The 15978-nt window shown below is 43.1% G+C and overlaps 1 protein-coding gene across 3 annotated transcripts in view; it reads left to right on the top strand.

Moving 5' to 3' along the window:
* The window catches only part of SPPL2A (signal peptide peptidase like 2A), a 39252-nt gene that overhangs the window by 19698 nt on the left and 3576 nt on the right, over window positions 1–15978 (top strand). Inside the window, exons 8-15 of one of the 3 annotated variants that reach the window (XM_025212077.1) lie at window positions 1702–1783; window positions 2105–2179; window positions 2942–2998; window positions 3175–3228; window positions 3670–3769; window positions 4830–4910; window positions 5245–5405; window positions 12000–12033. In XM_025212077.1, coding sequence (XP_025067862.1) covers window positions 1702–1783; window positions 2105–2179; window positions 2942–2998; window positions 3175–3228; window positions 3670–3769; window positions 4830–4910; window positions 5245–5405; window positions 12000–12033 — 644 coding nt within the window. The remainder of the gene's footprint in view (window positions 1–1701; window positions 1784–2104; window positions 2180–2941; window positions 2999–3174; window positions 3229–3669; window positions 3770–4829; window positions 4911–5244; window positions 5406–11999; window positions 12034–15978) is intronic. The other 2 variants (XM_025212076.1, XM_025212079.1) reach the window with 2 other exon arrangements.

Here is a 15978-nt window from a genome sequence, read left to right as displayed (position 1 = left end):
GCTCCTCCCTCCCCCCCCCCGTGCGCTCAGCTTTTCCCTGGGCTCCTTCCCGGCTCCTTCCCAGCGCAGAGTAAAGCAGACCCTCGCCCGCCTCATGGCCGGTGCTCCCTGCTGCAGCCACTCGCAGGCCGCGCGGTGCTGTCCTGAGCAGGCACAGGCAGCCCCAAGTGGGCTGTGAGTGGCTGGAGCGTGGGGTGGGTAGGGGCTGCTTTTCCCCCGTGCTCAGCACCACCCTGCTGCCAGCTTGGGCCCTGCGCTGGCTCCAGGCTTGCCCGTCGGGGCTGCATGTGGTAACAGCAGCTGCGGCCCCCCCCACTGCTTGCCACGCCAGGTACTGTTTGCCACCACCGCCTGTGGGCTGCCCAGTGCATGAGCTCCAGGGCAGGTTACAAGCTGGTGCTAAGTGCAGAGAAAATGTCCCAGGACCAGTGCCAGCGGGGCCCAGAGCAGGGTGGCAGAAGCGTGGGGTCCCAGCCGGCAGGGACTCTGTGAAGCTGGGCCAGCTCCCCTCTCTCCCTGCTGGTGCAGCCCAGCCCGGCTCCACAGACCCCTGCCAGCCTGCGCCCTGCTTTGGGCCCCACCAGTGCTAGCCCTGGGACATTGGTCCCAAGATGGTGACCAGGGGGCGGGGCTCCTCTTAAGGGGCTGGTCTACCCATGCAGCCCTTGACAGCCTGCCAAAACTAGGTAAGCGGCTCTCCACCCAAAATAATTGCCCTCCCCTGTAGTAAGAGGTGTGCAAGAAGAGATCGCAGTCATTAGCAGTCAAGAAATGTGTTATACATGTGTCCCCAAAGTGGAAAATTAGCCTTCAGGGTGTTGAGGGCTTCTGGAAGGGTACCAGGCACCCTCAACTTAAAATGATTTCAGCCATGTGCCCTTAGATGGCCAGTCCATTTGAAATCTAGTCACACTTTAAAAATCAGCTTTGAAGCTTTTTTAATTAGTGTTCCAGTCCTTGATTTTGTTGTGCTGATTTTGTGGTTTAATGATATTCAATTTTCTCTCTTTTTCCTGTATGAAAGATGCATACAAATAGGAAATCAAAGCAAGGAATGTTTTGCTGGTATATCTGTGTGCCAGCGTACAGTAGCAGCAAGAGCTTCAATCCTATGCCGGATTGCTTATTTTGGCCAGGGAGGCTGAGATAAGCTATCCCAGCAAACTGTGCTTTAGCTAGTAGGATCTGCATTGGGCACACTCTGCCACAGCTTTTTGAGGGAGGGATCATGTATCTTCCCATTCCCAACTCACTGTAGCCATATTGGCAAAAAATTATAGTGTAGACTCAGCTTAAGGATTCAATCATAAAACATTGTGTATATGGGTAAATTACTGCAGCCTTGTAAACTCCCATTGAAGTCAAGGGGGCAAGAGCATCCCACTCGTGTGTGAAATTATTTATACTTGGAAAACAGTGAAACTGATTCCTACTGACCTTTAATTTTACTCTTGAATATTACTTGTAATAGTAGCAGATGAATCGTTTCTAACTGAAATGATGTTTTGAGGTTAACAGTACTTCTTTTATGAGCATCAGTCACAAGTCAGGATAAAAATAAACTGCCGTGAAAGATACAGTATCTTTCTGTAAGGGTAAGAATAGTGGGTACTCTTTTTTTTTTTCCAGCAGGACAACAAACTTTGAGCATTATAAAAATATGGAAAAACAAAATGTGTAAAGCTTACCTCTTATTTTTAGGTGGGCTTGGATTTTGCAAGATATCTTGGGAGTTGCTTTCTGCCTAAACTTCATTAAAACACTGAAAATGCCTAACTTTAAGGTATAGTAAGTTGTTTACTAAAATAAAACCTATTGATGACCTGCATGTAGAAGTGTTAAGTGACAAGATGTAAATGTGTAATACCTCAAGAAAATAATTCTTGTTGTTTAGAAATATTAAAAACTGACAAGGGGAGAGAGCTTTTTCTATATAAATAGAATAGGAAATAAAAAGATTATGTTCAGTACTCTCTTTATGACTCCATGCTAAAGGTCATTTTGGAGCATTATTTTTTTAAATGTTGATGTAGTAATGGTAATATAATCTAATTTAGATACTCTTTGAAAGTTTTGGTTTAATATTTCCTTCTTTGTTTGCCAGTCATGTGTGATACTTCTAGGCCTCCTTCTTTTATATGACGTATTTTTTGTCTTCATAACGCCATTCATCACCAAGGTAGGTCTTGAATATTTTGTGGTATGCACACTTGTTAGCAAGTAATGCTGAGCAAAGTAGTTTTGTACTTAGCGCATTAATATGTATATGTTTAATCTAGTCATAATTTCTGTCCCAGATATTCTGATTCTCTTCCTCCGAAGAGTGTATCCACTTAGGCATTGTCTATTTAGAGGGTAGTTCCACATCAACTCCTATGTTTGAGCAAGCTTATCTGGTATTCCCTATTGACTCGAGTGAGAACCCATAATAAATGGTGCATAAAAGTTAGTATTAGGATAATGTTTTAATCTCCCTTACCCTAAAATTGAATAAGAATGTAAGTGCTTTGTCTGTGTGCTGACAAAGTTCTTTGGGTAAACGTGATATCTCTTATTAGACCAACTAAATAGTTAGAAAAATTGTTCTTTGCAAGCTTTTGGGCACAAACACCCTTCTATATATGTGTGCACTACCTCCTACCTTGTATTCAAATTCAATGTGTTAATTGCTGTAGTTGGCCATTAGGCTTGCTTTTGATAGTGTCCCCATGAGTGCTTTCAAATCCCTCTTTATGAGTCTAGATTGTGGTGATTTATGGAGCTTTTCCACTTGTATTATGAATGGACATGCCTTTTAATATATAGTAAAGAAAATCCTGTATATATCTGTACATTGTAAGAGGATTGCAGTCTGCTAAGGCACAAGCAGCTTCTGTATATATGACATGAATGTTGTGCTATATCCCTTATATCCAATATGAAAAATAAACTTAATTTTCAGAACGGGGCAAGTATAATGGTCGAAGTTGCTGCTGGTCCTTTTGGAAACAGCGAAAAGGTACAAATAGTTATTTTCATAATGTAATTGCATATGAGTAGTATGTACTGACTTTCCAAAGTTAATTAAATTAGTGAATAGTGTGCTTTTAGGCTTTAACTTTCTCACAAAATATACCCAGCTTTTGCTCCTTTCTTTAAAGTATTAAATACCTGTTGACTTGGGTTTGATCCTAGAATGATGGAAACTTGGTGGAAGTCCCTACTGAACGCTCAGCTCCCCATGAGAAAGTAAGGATTGTATTTCAGATATGTTCACTGGACTTTTAAATCACTCCCTCTGAAAAGCTATTCTTTTGGGGAAAACCTGACTGTCAAAATCTCTTCCAAGCCTGGATATCATTGTTGGTCAATAGATTAGAGTCAGGATAACAATGCAAATATGTTATTCCTCATCTGTGTGGGCAGATGTTTTTGTTATGGTTTGTTTGTTTTTTCCTTGCATAATCATCTGGTTAAACAAATTACAAATCCATTTGTTTCTGTAAGTCTTAAAATCAAATTTTAAGCACTCAGTGTGTTGGTTACTGTTTTCTTAATTCAGGTCCTTCTTTATTTGAAGTTCTGCATAAAATAGATGAGTAAATAATTCTAATATTATGTTAATCTTTTTTATAATTTTTAAATGCTTTAGATTAGATTTATGTGGAATTTTAAAATACTGTTTTACAGTTACCAGTGGTTATTAGGGTTCCTAGACTTCAATTCTCTGCTCTGACATTGTGTGGAATGCCATTTTCATTACTGGGGTTTGGAGATATTATTGTGCCAGGTGAGCAATTATTTTTAGTAACTATAAAGAAATTTGTTTCCTTATGTCAAATCTGCTTTGAAAATATTTAAGACCCAAGTAATACATTTTTGCATTTGATCTATGTAAATACTTTGTGGAAGCTGTTTGGGGGTTTTATATGCATATGTACAACTGGCCATTATTTGAATCTTCATAAAGGGAAAAAAATCCTTTGTGGAATGAATTACCATTCATGAATAGAAGCATCACAGTGTGTATATTTATGTGTGTGTCTGTGTTTAAACAACAATAAGTGTAAGACCCCCCCCTTGTCTTGATTACAAAGATATATAGTTTATTCTGATATAGGATAGTAATTACTTCTCAGCCTTTTGGCTAAAGTCATATGTATTTGCAATCAAGACTAGAAGGTTTTACACTTACTAACATTAAAAAAAAAGATGGCAGATTTATTGCTTTGTTTCTAATGATATAGTACATGGTACAAAAGTCTTTTTTTCCCCCTTTTTTTAAAGCAATATGTACTGCTTAAAATATTCCTTAATGTTTGCCAGGGGAAATATATTTGATTCTTAATAGTAAGATAATACTTCTGATCTTCAGAAGAACTGAGTTTTACTGTAGGCTACCTTGTGGCACCTTGAGCAAATCACAACCCCCCTTTCTGGTTTTCTCTCTGAAATGAGACAGCTAATACTTCCCTACCTCAGAGCTTGTACTAAGGGGAAAATCAACTAATGTAAGCAAGGTGCGAGGAGATCACATGATGAAAGGCTCTGAATATAAGCAATGTATTGTACAGTGGTAACAGATATGCATCACATCTGACCTACAAGATGTTTTTTTAAACAAGATAATTCATTGTGAACCATATTAGTGTGTATACATTTTATTGACTAGAGGCTTATTCTGTGATTGCCTAAAAACTGTTTCTAGTTGTTCACATTACTCCGTAACTTGTAATTTCATGGTTAGTTGTCTTCCATCAGGCTGTTGCTATAATGTGAATGTAAATTTGTGTTATGGTGACTTGACTGTATTTTTGATAAATAATAATGTGTGGGTATTCTCTTTTTAGGGCTTCTGGTTGCTTATTGTCGAAGATTTGATGTGCAGACACGTTCTTCGTCTTCTGTTTATTATGTTTCCTGTACTATAGGTATATAACTTTTAATACAGTATTTTTAGCAATGTGTATTTTCCTGCCAGCTTCTTTTGTGGTATAAATATGTCATTGTTGTCAGTGAATGCTATCACAATTCTGATCTCTAGTTTGAATGTACTTGTTCCTAGCTGAAGTGTTCTAGTAAGCAGGTCTGTTGAATATTTCAAATTCAAGTGCACTGAAATTAAGATGTTTTGTATACTGACACAATCAAATAGAAAAATAGTATAGCAACTGTAATATTGCTAGTATCAATTACAGGTAACTTGATTGATTGATTGTAATGATATACAGCATTCACTAGCTCTCCTGATTTTATTTCTGATAGCCTATGCTGTTGGAATGGTGCTGACTTTTGTTGTTCTGGCACTGATGAAGATGGGACAACCAGCCCTTCTCTATTTGGTACCATGTACACTTATTACCAGCTCAGTTGTTGCCTGGAGACGTAAGGAGATGAAGAAGTTTTGGAAGGGTAGCAGCTACCAGGTAGGTAAATTGTTGTTATGAGAGAGCCATTGTATTTTTAGCTTTGAGTATGTTCTTCCTTAAATATGTGGTAATGTACCCGTATCAAGCCAGTTTGCACTAGCCATAGTAGTATACTTCAAACTTTTTTTTAATCTGTAAATGAATTTGATAGAATGAGAATTCGATAGATTAAGTGTTATTAGGTCAGACTGCTAACCTGGCAGTCAAAACAATAGCGTTTCTATTGTGTCCCTCTGAAAAATATTACCAAACCTTCTGTATGCTGAAAAGTGAATATCTTCTAGGACACTGAATTTGAAACTCAGCTTCCACTGGAAAACTGTCTTCCAGTGAGCAGCATTTATTTTTGTAGGGCTGTAATACAAACTTGGACATTAATACTGTGACAGGTTTGACCAGTAACTTAAACTAGTTTCTTATGCCCGCTGTATTGGTATCTCATGGTTCATAGATTCATAGATGCTAGGGCTGGAAGGGACCTTGGAAGATCATCGAGTCCAGCCCCCTGCCCCAGGGGCAGGAAGTCAGCAGGGATCATAGGATCCCAGCAAGATAAATATCCAAATGTCTCTTGAAGGCATTCAAAGTAGGCGCTTGAACCACCTCTGGCAGCTGTCTATTCCAAACCTTGGGGGCTCAGACAGTAAAGAAGTTCTTCCTTATGTCCATCCTGAAACGGTCATGGAGGAGTTTGTGACCGTTCAACCTTGTCATCCCTTGGGGCAGTCTGATGAACAGACTTTTGCCCAGATCCTGATGAGCACCCCTGATAAACTTCTAGGTGGCCACCAGATCACCCCTGAGCCTGCGCTTTTCCAGGATGAAGAGTCCCATGCCTCTCAGCCTCTCATCATAAGGTCTGTTTTCCTGACCTCTGATCATGCGCGTGGCTCTCCTCTGCACCCTCTCAAGCTTCTCCATCTCCTTTTTGGTTTGTGGAGTGCAAAACTGGACGCAGTACCCCAGCTGCGGCCTCACCCAGGCCAAGTACGATGTCCTGGGATTTACCTGAGCAGCTGGATGCAGGCCAGTGTTTTGCTCACTTTACTAGCCGCAGCATCACATTGAAGGCTTATGTTCATCTTGTGGTCAATCATGACCCCCAAATCCCTTTCGTCTGTAGTGCTAACCAGCGTAGCACTGCCGAGCCTATAAGCATACTGCAGGTTTTTCCTCCCGAAGTGGAGAACCTTACATTTTTCAGTGTTAAACACCATCAGGTTCTCATCTGCCCAATTCCTGAGCCTGTCAAGGTCTGTCTGGATCACCCTTCTGTCCTCGGGTGTGGATGCTTTATCTCAGAATTTGGTGTCATCGGCGAACTTGGCCAGTCCACTTCTGACACCAATGTCTACATCGTTAATGAAGACGTTAAATAGTATAGGCCCTAGGACAGAGCCTTGAGGGACCCCACTGGTCACAGTGCACCACGACGATTGACTTCTGTCAACCACCACTCTCTGGGTCCTACCATGGAGCCAATCCCCCAGTCCGCAGATCATGGTGAGGCCTTGGCCGCAGTTAGCCAGTTTTGCCAAGAGGTGATCCTGGGATACCAGCTCAAAGGCATAGATGCTAGGGTTGGAAAGGACCTCATCAGATCATTGAGTCTGAGACCCTGCCCTGCCGTGTTGTCAAGGTTCTAGTCAAAACAACTCTCTTCTCCAGCAAACCCTTGGAAGCTGTTGGCAAAAGTAGGAGCTTACTCTAATGCAGGGGTGGGCAAAATACGGCCTGTGGGCTGAATTTGGCCTGCCGGGCCATTCTATTGGGCCCACCTGGCCCCTAAAAAATATAGAAAATATTTATCTGCTCCTGGCTGCCTGTCAAAGATGGTAGGAGCCAGGGGCAGTAGGAAGCAGAGGGAGCCATCAGCAGGAGGCAGCAGCCCAGCCCCACCCCACCCCAGCCATATACCTGCCTTCCTGCACTGCTCCAGTACCACGTGACTCCCAGCTGCATCGCTGGACCGGGGGGCACAGAGCCGCACTGGTACCCTGGGTGCATGTGTGTGCATGGAGGGAGGGAGGGAGGGAGGGAGAGTGTGTGTGTACTCATAGGGTGAGTCCCCCACACCCCCCACGATACACATGCACCCACACCCCGCTTCGTACTGCCATACACGCAGACCCCATACCCCCTCACATGTCCCAACCATCCTCCTCACATACACAGCCCCCACATAAACCCCATACCCACCCACAGCCCACAACAAACCTATACCCACCCCCCAGAATGTGCAAGAGTAAGACTTCATTTTAAGCTATTGTCCGATCACCTCTATGTAAACTACACAAATGCATGTAAACCAGGACAAAAATATTTTTTGAAATCAAATTAATGAATGTTTTAGATGTTCGCTTTTTAGGATATCATTTGGTATTTTTCTGGTTCTGAGATGGCAAACCCCCTTACTGAAAGGAGTACTTCCAGGGGCAAGGGAGGGAGGGACTTCTGGTGGCGAAGGTTACGGGGCAGGACTTCTAGTCACAAGATGGCAACTAGGGGGTGGGTCCTCGAACAAAACTTGGTAAGCAGTCCTCCACCCGAAATAATTGCTCGCCCCTGCTCTAATGTATGCCATAGCTCTAAGACTGTTCCACAGTGCTGGGGAAATCTTACAGGTGTCTTAAAGCCCTTTTTATATCTTCTGTCCCCTAAGTTGTCCCAAATATAGCTTGCAGCATAGCTGGGAGTGGTCCTTTATTTGCAAATACAACTAATTAAAGAAGTTGCCATAACTTACTGAACACTTCTTGCTGTGTTAGCTGTTTCCATTCTGTTTTTCTTGTGCTAATATAGACTGGTCTTGCAGTTGTGGAGGGCTACATACTTCCTGTTCTGTCATCTCTACACTGTAAATGCGCAGCACAGCTAAGAGCTATGCACTAGTTTCATTGGAGGGTTTCTCTACACACAGACTTCTTCCAGAAAGGCTATTCATCTTTTTTAAGTTACACCCAAGGGTACAACAGGGCAGTTCTGTGCTCCAGGCAGCAGCTCCATGCGGGGCAGCATGAGCTGCCATTAGCAGCTATTTTCATACCCTCTTTTCTCCCAAAGGCCACACTACGGACTGCTGCCCCAGTTACGCCCCCTCAATTATGCTACTGAGCATACTTTACCTCTTCTGGAATAATTTTCATGTGTACATGAGTCCTATGTTGGGGTAGATGTAAAAGGTCCATGTTGTAGACAGGTGAAGGTGAGGAGTTTTTCTCCTTTGATAGATCCAGCAGATGAAAGTGGCCATTAGAGGCATGAGGATGAATTTTTACTATTTTTTCACTTCATCAGTTAAATTAGTAGTTGTAAAGGAGCTGTGTTGCTGACTGTATGGTATGCGCATGGGTCAAGATGCGTCTGCCTGATACAGGCATCATAGAGGTCCCTGCACAGACCCAACTGGTCAGGCTATGGTTAGGTTGGGCTTTTTTTATAAGTTACACCCCGGGGAATTATGCACAGAAAAATTCAAAATTATGCAAAATTAATTACTTTTATTTTTTTAGGGCTCTCAAATGATTAAAATAATTTAATTGCGATTAGTTGCACGATTAAAAAAATTAGTCACAGTTAATCGCAATTTTAGCTGCACAGTTAAACCCCAAATTATGTGCAGAAACACTCAAAATTATGCAGGTACTTTGTATGGTTTAGGGAGGGTGTGGGGGGGAATTTGTGAAGGTATGGGGGGCTGCGTGTGTGTGTGTGTGTGTGTGTGTGTGTGTGTGTGTTTGGAGTTTAGAGCCCAGGGAGGAGGGGTCCCTGCAAGGGGTTCTGGAGCCCAGGAAGGGGGGGAACCCCTGCACACCCTGGCAGGATGCGGGTACTGTGTGGGTTAGGAGTGAGGGTAGCAGCAGGGCTGGGGGCGTGCTGTGTCTTGGGAGTGAGGGGCAGGGGTAGGGCATGAACATATTACTGCCCCCTCGCATTAATATTACCCCGTCTCCACAAGTGTCCTGTTTTTTTTCAAACTGGAAATATGGTAACCCTATAGGAATGCAGCCCAGCTCTTTGCCCTGCCTTTCCTCTGGGAGCTACATGCTGTACTGTGGCCCTGCCTGTCCGGTGGGAGGCACAATATGGCATAGTGCAGCTCTTGGGGCAAAGGCAGCAGGGCACAGAACCCCAGCCCACCTTCACCCCACACAAAAATCTGGGGGGCACATGCCCCCTTCATGCCTCCCTGGGGGGTGTATGCAGTGGCAGGGAGCTCCCCCCCCCACCCCCAAACCCCTGGATGAGCCACCCATGGCTCTGTCCCATGATCTACCCCACAGTCCCATTCACCCCTGCCCTACTCCCTCCCTCATCGTGGGGGCCTCAGTCTGCCCTCTGCCCATTCCCTTTCCCTCCCCCTCCATAGACTTACCCGCTGGGTGGTACTCTACACGCTGCCAGGCTGCATTCCTGGATGTATGAATGCTGCAGCTGCATACCTGCACACAGCATCCCAATATGGCACTGCTACATTGGTGCACTTCGTCTTGGTTGTGCCCCGGCTGCCCTGCACTGCCACTGCTGTCCCGCTGGGGCGGTGACTATGTATGCAATTTAACATGTTAAAACATTAACGTGTTAATTGGTTCTTGCGTTAATCGCACTTTGTTAACAGTAGTTAATTGGCAACCCTATTTTATTTGCAAAAATTAAACTAACTATAACACTATATAACACTTTTTCAGAAATATATGCAGATACTTTGGTTGGTTGGTGGGTGGGTGGGTATGGAGTGCATGTGAGGAGGGCAGGGGAATTTGTGAAGGCATGTGGGTGTGTTGTTTGTAGGGGGTGGGTTGTGAAGGGGTGTGGGTGTGGGGTTTGTAGGTGGGTGTGGGCCCCCACCACACATTCCCTCGCCCCACCCAATGTGGTGCACAGCTCCTGCTGCTGGCAGCTTAGCAGCAGCAGGCCCTCAGGGTGCTCATGGCCATGGCAGGCAGAGCCCCCAGCAGCATGTGCCTCTGTCTGTGTCCCAAGGCCTGCACTTACTGGCATGGAGTCAGCCTGGCACTGCTTGCATGTGCCTTTGTACCAGACTGGGCTGGCTTTGTGCCAGCACATAGGGCTCGTGGCACTGCAGGTGGGAGCTGCGCACCATGAGGCCTAGCCGGCTTCATGCCTCCATATGTGGCTTCCCACCAGGGTGCTGGAAGATCCACATGGAGGCACAGAGCCAACTGGCCTGGCCTGATAGCATGTGTACTGGGAGCCACAAGCCATCAAACCGGGCAGGTTCCATGCCTCTACTTGGGGCTTCCAGTACTCCGGTAGGAAGCTGCGCATGGGAGCATGGAGTCGCATGCTATCGGGCTGGGTGGGTTCCTGCTTGCCTCCACATGTAGCTTCCTGCTGGAGTGCTAGAAGTCCCATGTGGAGGCACGGAGCCCATCCAGCCCCATGGTGCATGGCCTATACTCAACCACAAACCCTGAACCTACCCACAGCCACCTCCATGCCCACCCACAGACTCCATGCCCAACCCTCCCCCCCCTTCAGGCAGAAGCTCCCCTCCCCACTTACCCAGCTGTCCAGTCCTACAGTTCTGTGCCTCCAAGTCATGGAGGTGGAGGCACAGAGCCCGCTGTGGTTAAATTATGCAGAGTCATGCCTTTTATGCACAAAATTGCGCAGGCGCATAATTGCGTAATTCCTCAGGATGTAGTAAGTGAAACCAAGTAATGTTCCTTCTGTATTTTTCTCAGTTAAGTTGTTAGAAGAAATGATCTAAATAAATCAGTCCAGGTTTTAGGTAACAAAAGCCTTCTTACACTGCACAGAATTCATACTTGGAAGTATTATGTTGCCATAGTAGTTACTTCATGTGCTTTTTTTCTCCAGCTGGTTTCTTTTTGAAGGATTAAAACTGCTCAGCTTCACTCTGTTGTTGGGTCAGATGATTTAAAATTTTGGCACAAAATTAGAAACTGATTTATAATCTGGAGATTTGTGTGTGGTTTAAATATCCTGGGTGAACTTACTGGGGAGTTTTCTTAAATTCTGCATTTAGCTAAAAGTGTTTCCTTGACTTTCCAGAAGAATTTTCAGTATATTTTCAGAGAAAATAGTATCTCTGATCTTTATTGCCTGGTTAAATCTACTGATATTTGAGTGCTGCATTTTGCATGAACAATCTTTATGTAACTTTTCATTTTTTTAAATTTGCTGTCAGATGTTCAGCTGCATATGATTAAGAGGGGTGAAGATGCAGGGTGAGCTTACAGCCATCTCTGGTATCCTTGGCCTACACTGCTGGAGTCTGGAAGATGCCAATGTACTTTGCTTGTTATGGTCTCACAGTGTAAGGAAAAGACCTCTGGATATCCCTTCCACTGGGAAGGATCCATCCTTGCAGTCTTTTCAGGAGTAACTTAAGGCCTTTAGTGCTTTCCCAACAGAACAAATCCCCCTTAGCAGAGGTCTGTCTGAGGATTTCTGGCCAAAAAGGTAGTCTGAGCTATTCTGGAGAACTTGTATGTCAGATAAATTTCCTTTTTCCCCCTGTATGCTACTAGTGCTACATAAGCCTTGTGATGTTAATGTGTCTTTATTAAGTATAACTCTAGTAATGGATTGAATTTTATTTAGGTGTTGGACTCCTCCAGGAAGCCTTTGCTACAAGGTGTGACATGGCCTTCTTTTCATACAATTTTATTAACGAGATTATTAATGCATTGTGTCTTTGCTTTCCTTTTCACCTTCTTTATTCCATCTTTTTCCTATAGTTTGGGTTTAATTAATTAAAAGAAAAGTTAGGCAGATTACTTTTTATGAGCACTTTATAAAAATTCAGAGCTTGGAAGATTTTGGAGCGAATCTATTATTGGAATAGATGCAAATTAGCTGTATCAGAAATTGAGTTACCACGGAAAAGACTTCTTACCCAAAAATAGTTATACCAGTGTTTTCATCTGGAACTTGGCTGTCTATGTAATCAGATAAGGGAATAATAACAGCAGCCACTTTTTACTGCATTGCCACAGCAATAAAAACGTGTCATGGAACTAACTTAAAAGATGCCCTCCAGTTGTCCTTTCCCTTCAGTTCACTTATCCTTCATCAGAATGAAACCACTCCCCTTTTTAAAATGTAATTTGTCCACAAATATAACAAGACTACTCGGCTCTTCAGGACCCCATTTATGTTTAAAAGATTGTGAGAATTGCATGTAGGCTAAGGGCATGTGTAGCCAGAGAATCAAATAAATACAATTTTTAAAGCCTGATGGCAAGACCTGATGTGTCTTGCATCTCCGTTGTGCCAGATCTCCAAGAATCTTTGAGATCTGCAGGATGGTCATCAATTACCCTCTTTTCTTTTCTTATCTGTGTGGTAACCTGCTGATATTTGTAGATAGGTTAAATTTGTTTGCTACTGTCTGTATGTGAATATTGTCTTATTGTTATTACTAGGTAACAATCTTGCTGTACAGCAGTTTCCATCTTCAGCCATATATTGTGGTGCCTTTTATGACTGATACCCTAGAGCAGAGCTTTCCAAACTTTTCATGTTGGTGACACACTTTTTAGACATGCATCATTTCGCGACACAGTAATTCAGTTCCGGGGGAGGGGCCAAGGGAAGCAGACGTGAGTAAGGGAGCTCCGTGGTGCCCTTCCACAAAATTTTCTGCATTTCACGCGACACACCTACACACTGCTGCCGACACACTAATGTGTCGCGGCACACAGTTTGGAAAGCTCTGCCCTAGAGCCAGTCTATCCTGTATGAAGCAGAGCTGTAGAGACCTGCCCAAGCTAGCTTAGGTGCTACAGGCCATGTAGCCATTAATGTGAAACACAGCCAAGGCTAATTTTACCTTACTTGGCAGAGCAGACTACATACAGTGCCTCCCTAATGTGGTCCACAGGAGACTGGACTGTGCAGAAGGGGTGGGGGAAGAAATGGGAGACCACCTGGTGCAGGGAGGTAAGTGGGGTATGTGGGGGAAAAACTGCGTAAGGCCAGGGAGAAGCTCTGGACCCAGCCCAGCCCAGAGGTGCTGCTGCCGCTACTACCAAGCTGAGATGGCTGGGGCCAGAGTTGCCACTACTGCCTGCTCCAAGTCAGAACTGCCTCATTGGATATGATGGGGGAGCACTGACAGATAGGTACAGGCACTGGTGGGGGGGGCAAGTTGAGGGGAGGTGGATGAGTGACAGGGGGCAGGACAGAGGTGCATAGTGGTAGAGGTCTGGCCACCTCCCTCCCTTCCCCTCTGCTGCAGAGGGATGAATTTAAGACTACTTTCCAATAGTTAGATTCTCTATATGGTAAGTTATACATTTGTTATAATTTTCCACGTATAGAATCTGGTTATTGGATCTGGTTAAATTCAAAGTCATCTTGTATTCGGTTAAATGCAGTAATTTTGCTTTGGCTGTTGTTTATGTTGTCTTGAAGAGGATTAGTTGGGGGGGAGGAATGCAGATAGTGTGTTTCTGAGAGCAACACAACTTTCTAAACAAGCTTCCTGGGAGTTTTAAAATACAGATGCAGAGGTTTTGCATTGGACTGTAACCAGCAGCTTATAGTCAGTATCGCACTTAGTGAAAGCATCCAAATATCTTGTGCTTACTAGTCCGAAGGGCAGTGGTGCCTGTTATTGGTAAATATGGATGCTATTTGGGTCCTGAAACTATAAACACACTTCATTCATTTATTTTCCTTCCTCATCCCTTCTAAACAGGAAGACCTGAAATAAATACAAAATTTGTTTTAACAGCATGATCAAATCATCCACTAAGAGAAAACATGTTTTAGGTAACAAGTCGCTTTTCAACTTCTTTTTAATGCACACTGATGTTTGTGAAGCAAATTAAGCATGAGTAAGTGGGGAAATCTCAGCAAATAGAGATTTTACAATTGGGTGATCAGACTGGGTTTGTAACTTTAAACTCACTTTTTCCCCTTCATCTGTTCCCAGTATATACTCCTCAGGCTGGCTTCCCCCCCTCCCCACCCTGAATTTTCAGCCTGCCCTGTGGACTTCTCCATTCAGTACATGAGAACCCTTGACACTATCTTGATATAGTTTTGAGGCCCAGCTTTTAGGTGCCAGTTTAATGGTGTTTATCTCTTAATCTTCATAATGACACAGGCCCACTTTCCATTTCTTCACTTTTTATAGTGTACTCTGCTGAATTGTATAATGGATCATTGCAGGCAGGCTCACTAAACCACATTTCATGACTCACTAAACCACAAGGTTCACTTGAAAAAGTGCATGATTTACTTTTCCAAGTACCTAGCAATTCCGCCTTCAGCTATAGCATTTCTCAAATGAATTGGGCTTTTTGGACTGTGTGTTTCACAGGTGTAGTCAAATGCAAAATGGGTTCTTTGGTCTCATTTATTTCCAGGTACATGATCCAGAAATATTTTTTATAGCTTGCTTTACACATACTTGTATTAGTAGAACTTCAGGTTTTTTTAGTGTTCTATACAGCCATAGTTTGTTTTAAACCCTTAAAAAAATTCTTGTACCAGAGGTAGGGGAAAAAGAATCTTAGAGATGCAGGCATATCTCTTTGTGGTGAGAAAATACTTTTATCTTTCTTCATATTTTTCCCAAGCCTAAAATATTAGATATTGGCTTTATGCAGGGAGTTCTTCTTTCTCTGTCTGTCTCTGTCTGTCTGTCAACATCCAGTCCATGTCCATTGTTAAAATGTGATCTGTTCCATGCATTTGCTCCAACTTTGAGAGCGCAAGAAGAAAGTTGCTTGGGAGAAACAGATACAGTTAACTATAAGTTATCTGATGCCAGCACATCAGAGTTTGAAGTTTAAAGTGCACATGTATTCGTATATAAAATGTAGGTGAATATGTAATATAACAGTGTAACATTTTTGTCAATGTCAGGTAAACAGACCATTGACACTTCTTGTCAATAAAACCTTTATCACCTGCCATTGTGTGTTACCTACATATATAACAAAATAATTTTAGACAGTTTCTATATTTTATCAGCGCATTTTAAACCCCTACCCACTAAAGGAAGGTTGCCTCAGTTATCATGAATCCAGCTAGATAAACCCCAGAAGCAGAAGGAAGTTACAGCTTCCTCTTTTAGTAAAAACTACCTAATTGAGCTCTTCCGTCTAAAAAGGTTATAATTTTAAGATATTCCATGGAGGACATTCCAAGACTAGAAACAAGGGTGTCTAAGGATCAAATACCCTGATTCAAAGTATCTCACTGTCCTTTGTGGTAGAAATAAGAGCTTATACTACCTGGGAAGGTTCAGATTTTCCCATAGGGAGCAAACAGTTGTCTCTTGTTGGGGTAGCTACCAAGAGATTGGTCCCTGGAACTGTCGCAGTTTGTAGCTCTATAGTAATATTGCCAGCTTTGTTTTTACAGTTTTGCAAGCAACTCCCACCTTTCCTCTTCCTGCTCCTCCTATGCTAAATATAATGCCATGAGTAATACAGCTCTTCTAAATACATGAGGCAGAAAAATTATATGCTATACTATCTTTTATTATTTTTAATGTAAAGAGGTACAAGATCCTGGAATTAGGGTTATAGAATATTTATGCTGAAGAGATTAATTGCCTATCGTT

The sequence above is a fragment of the Alligator sinensis genome, unplaced genomic scaffold (assembly GCF_000455745.1).
Source record: "Alligator sinensis unplaced genomic scaffold, ASM45574v1 scaffold476_1, whole genome shotgun sequence".
Classification (NCBI taxonomy): Eukaryota; Metazoa; Chordata; order Crocodylia; family Alligatoridae; genus Alligator; species Alligator sinensis.
The sequence above is the reverse complement of the archived record's forward strand: the minus strand, read 5'-3'. Positions and strand labels throughout refer to the sequence as shown.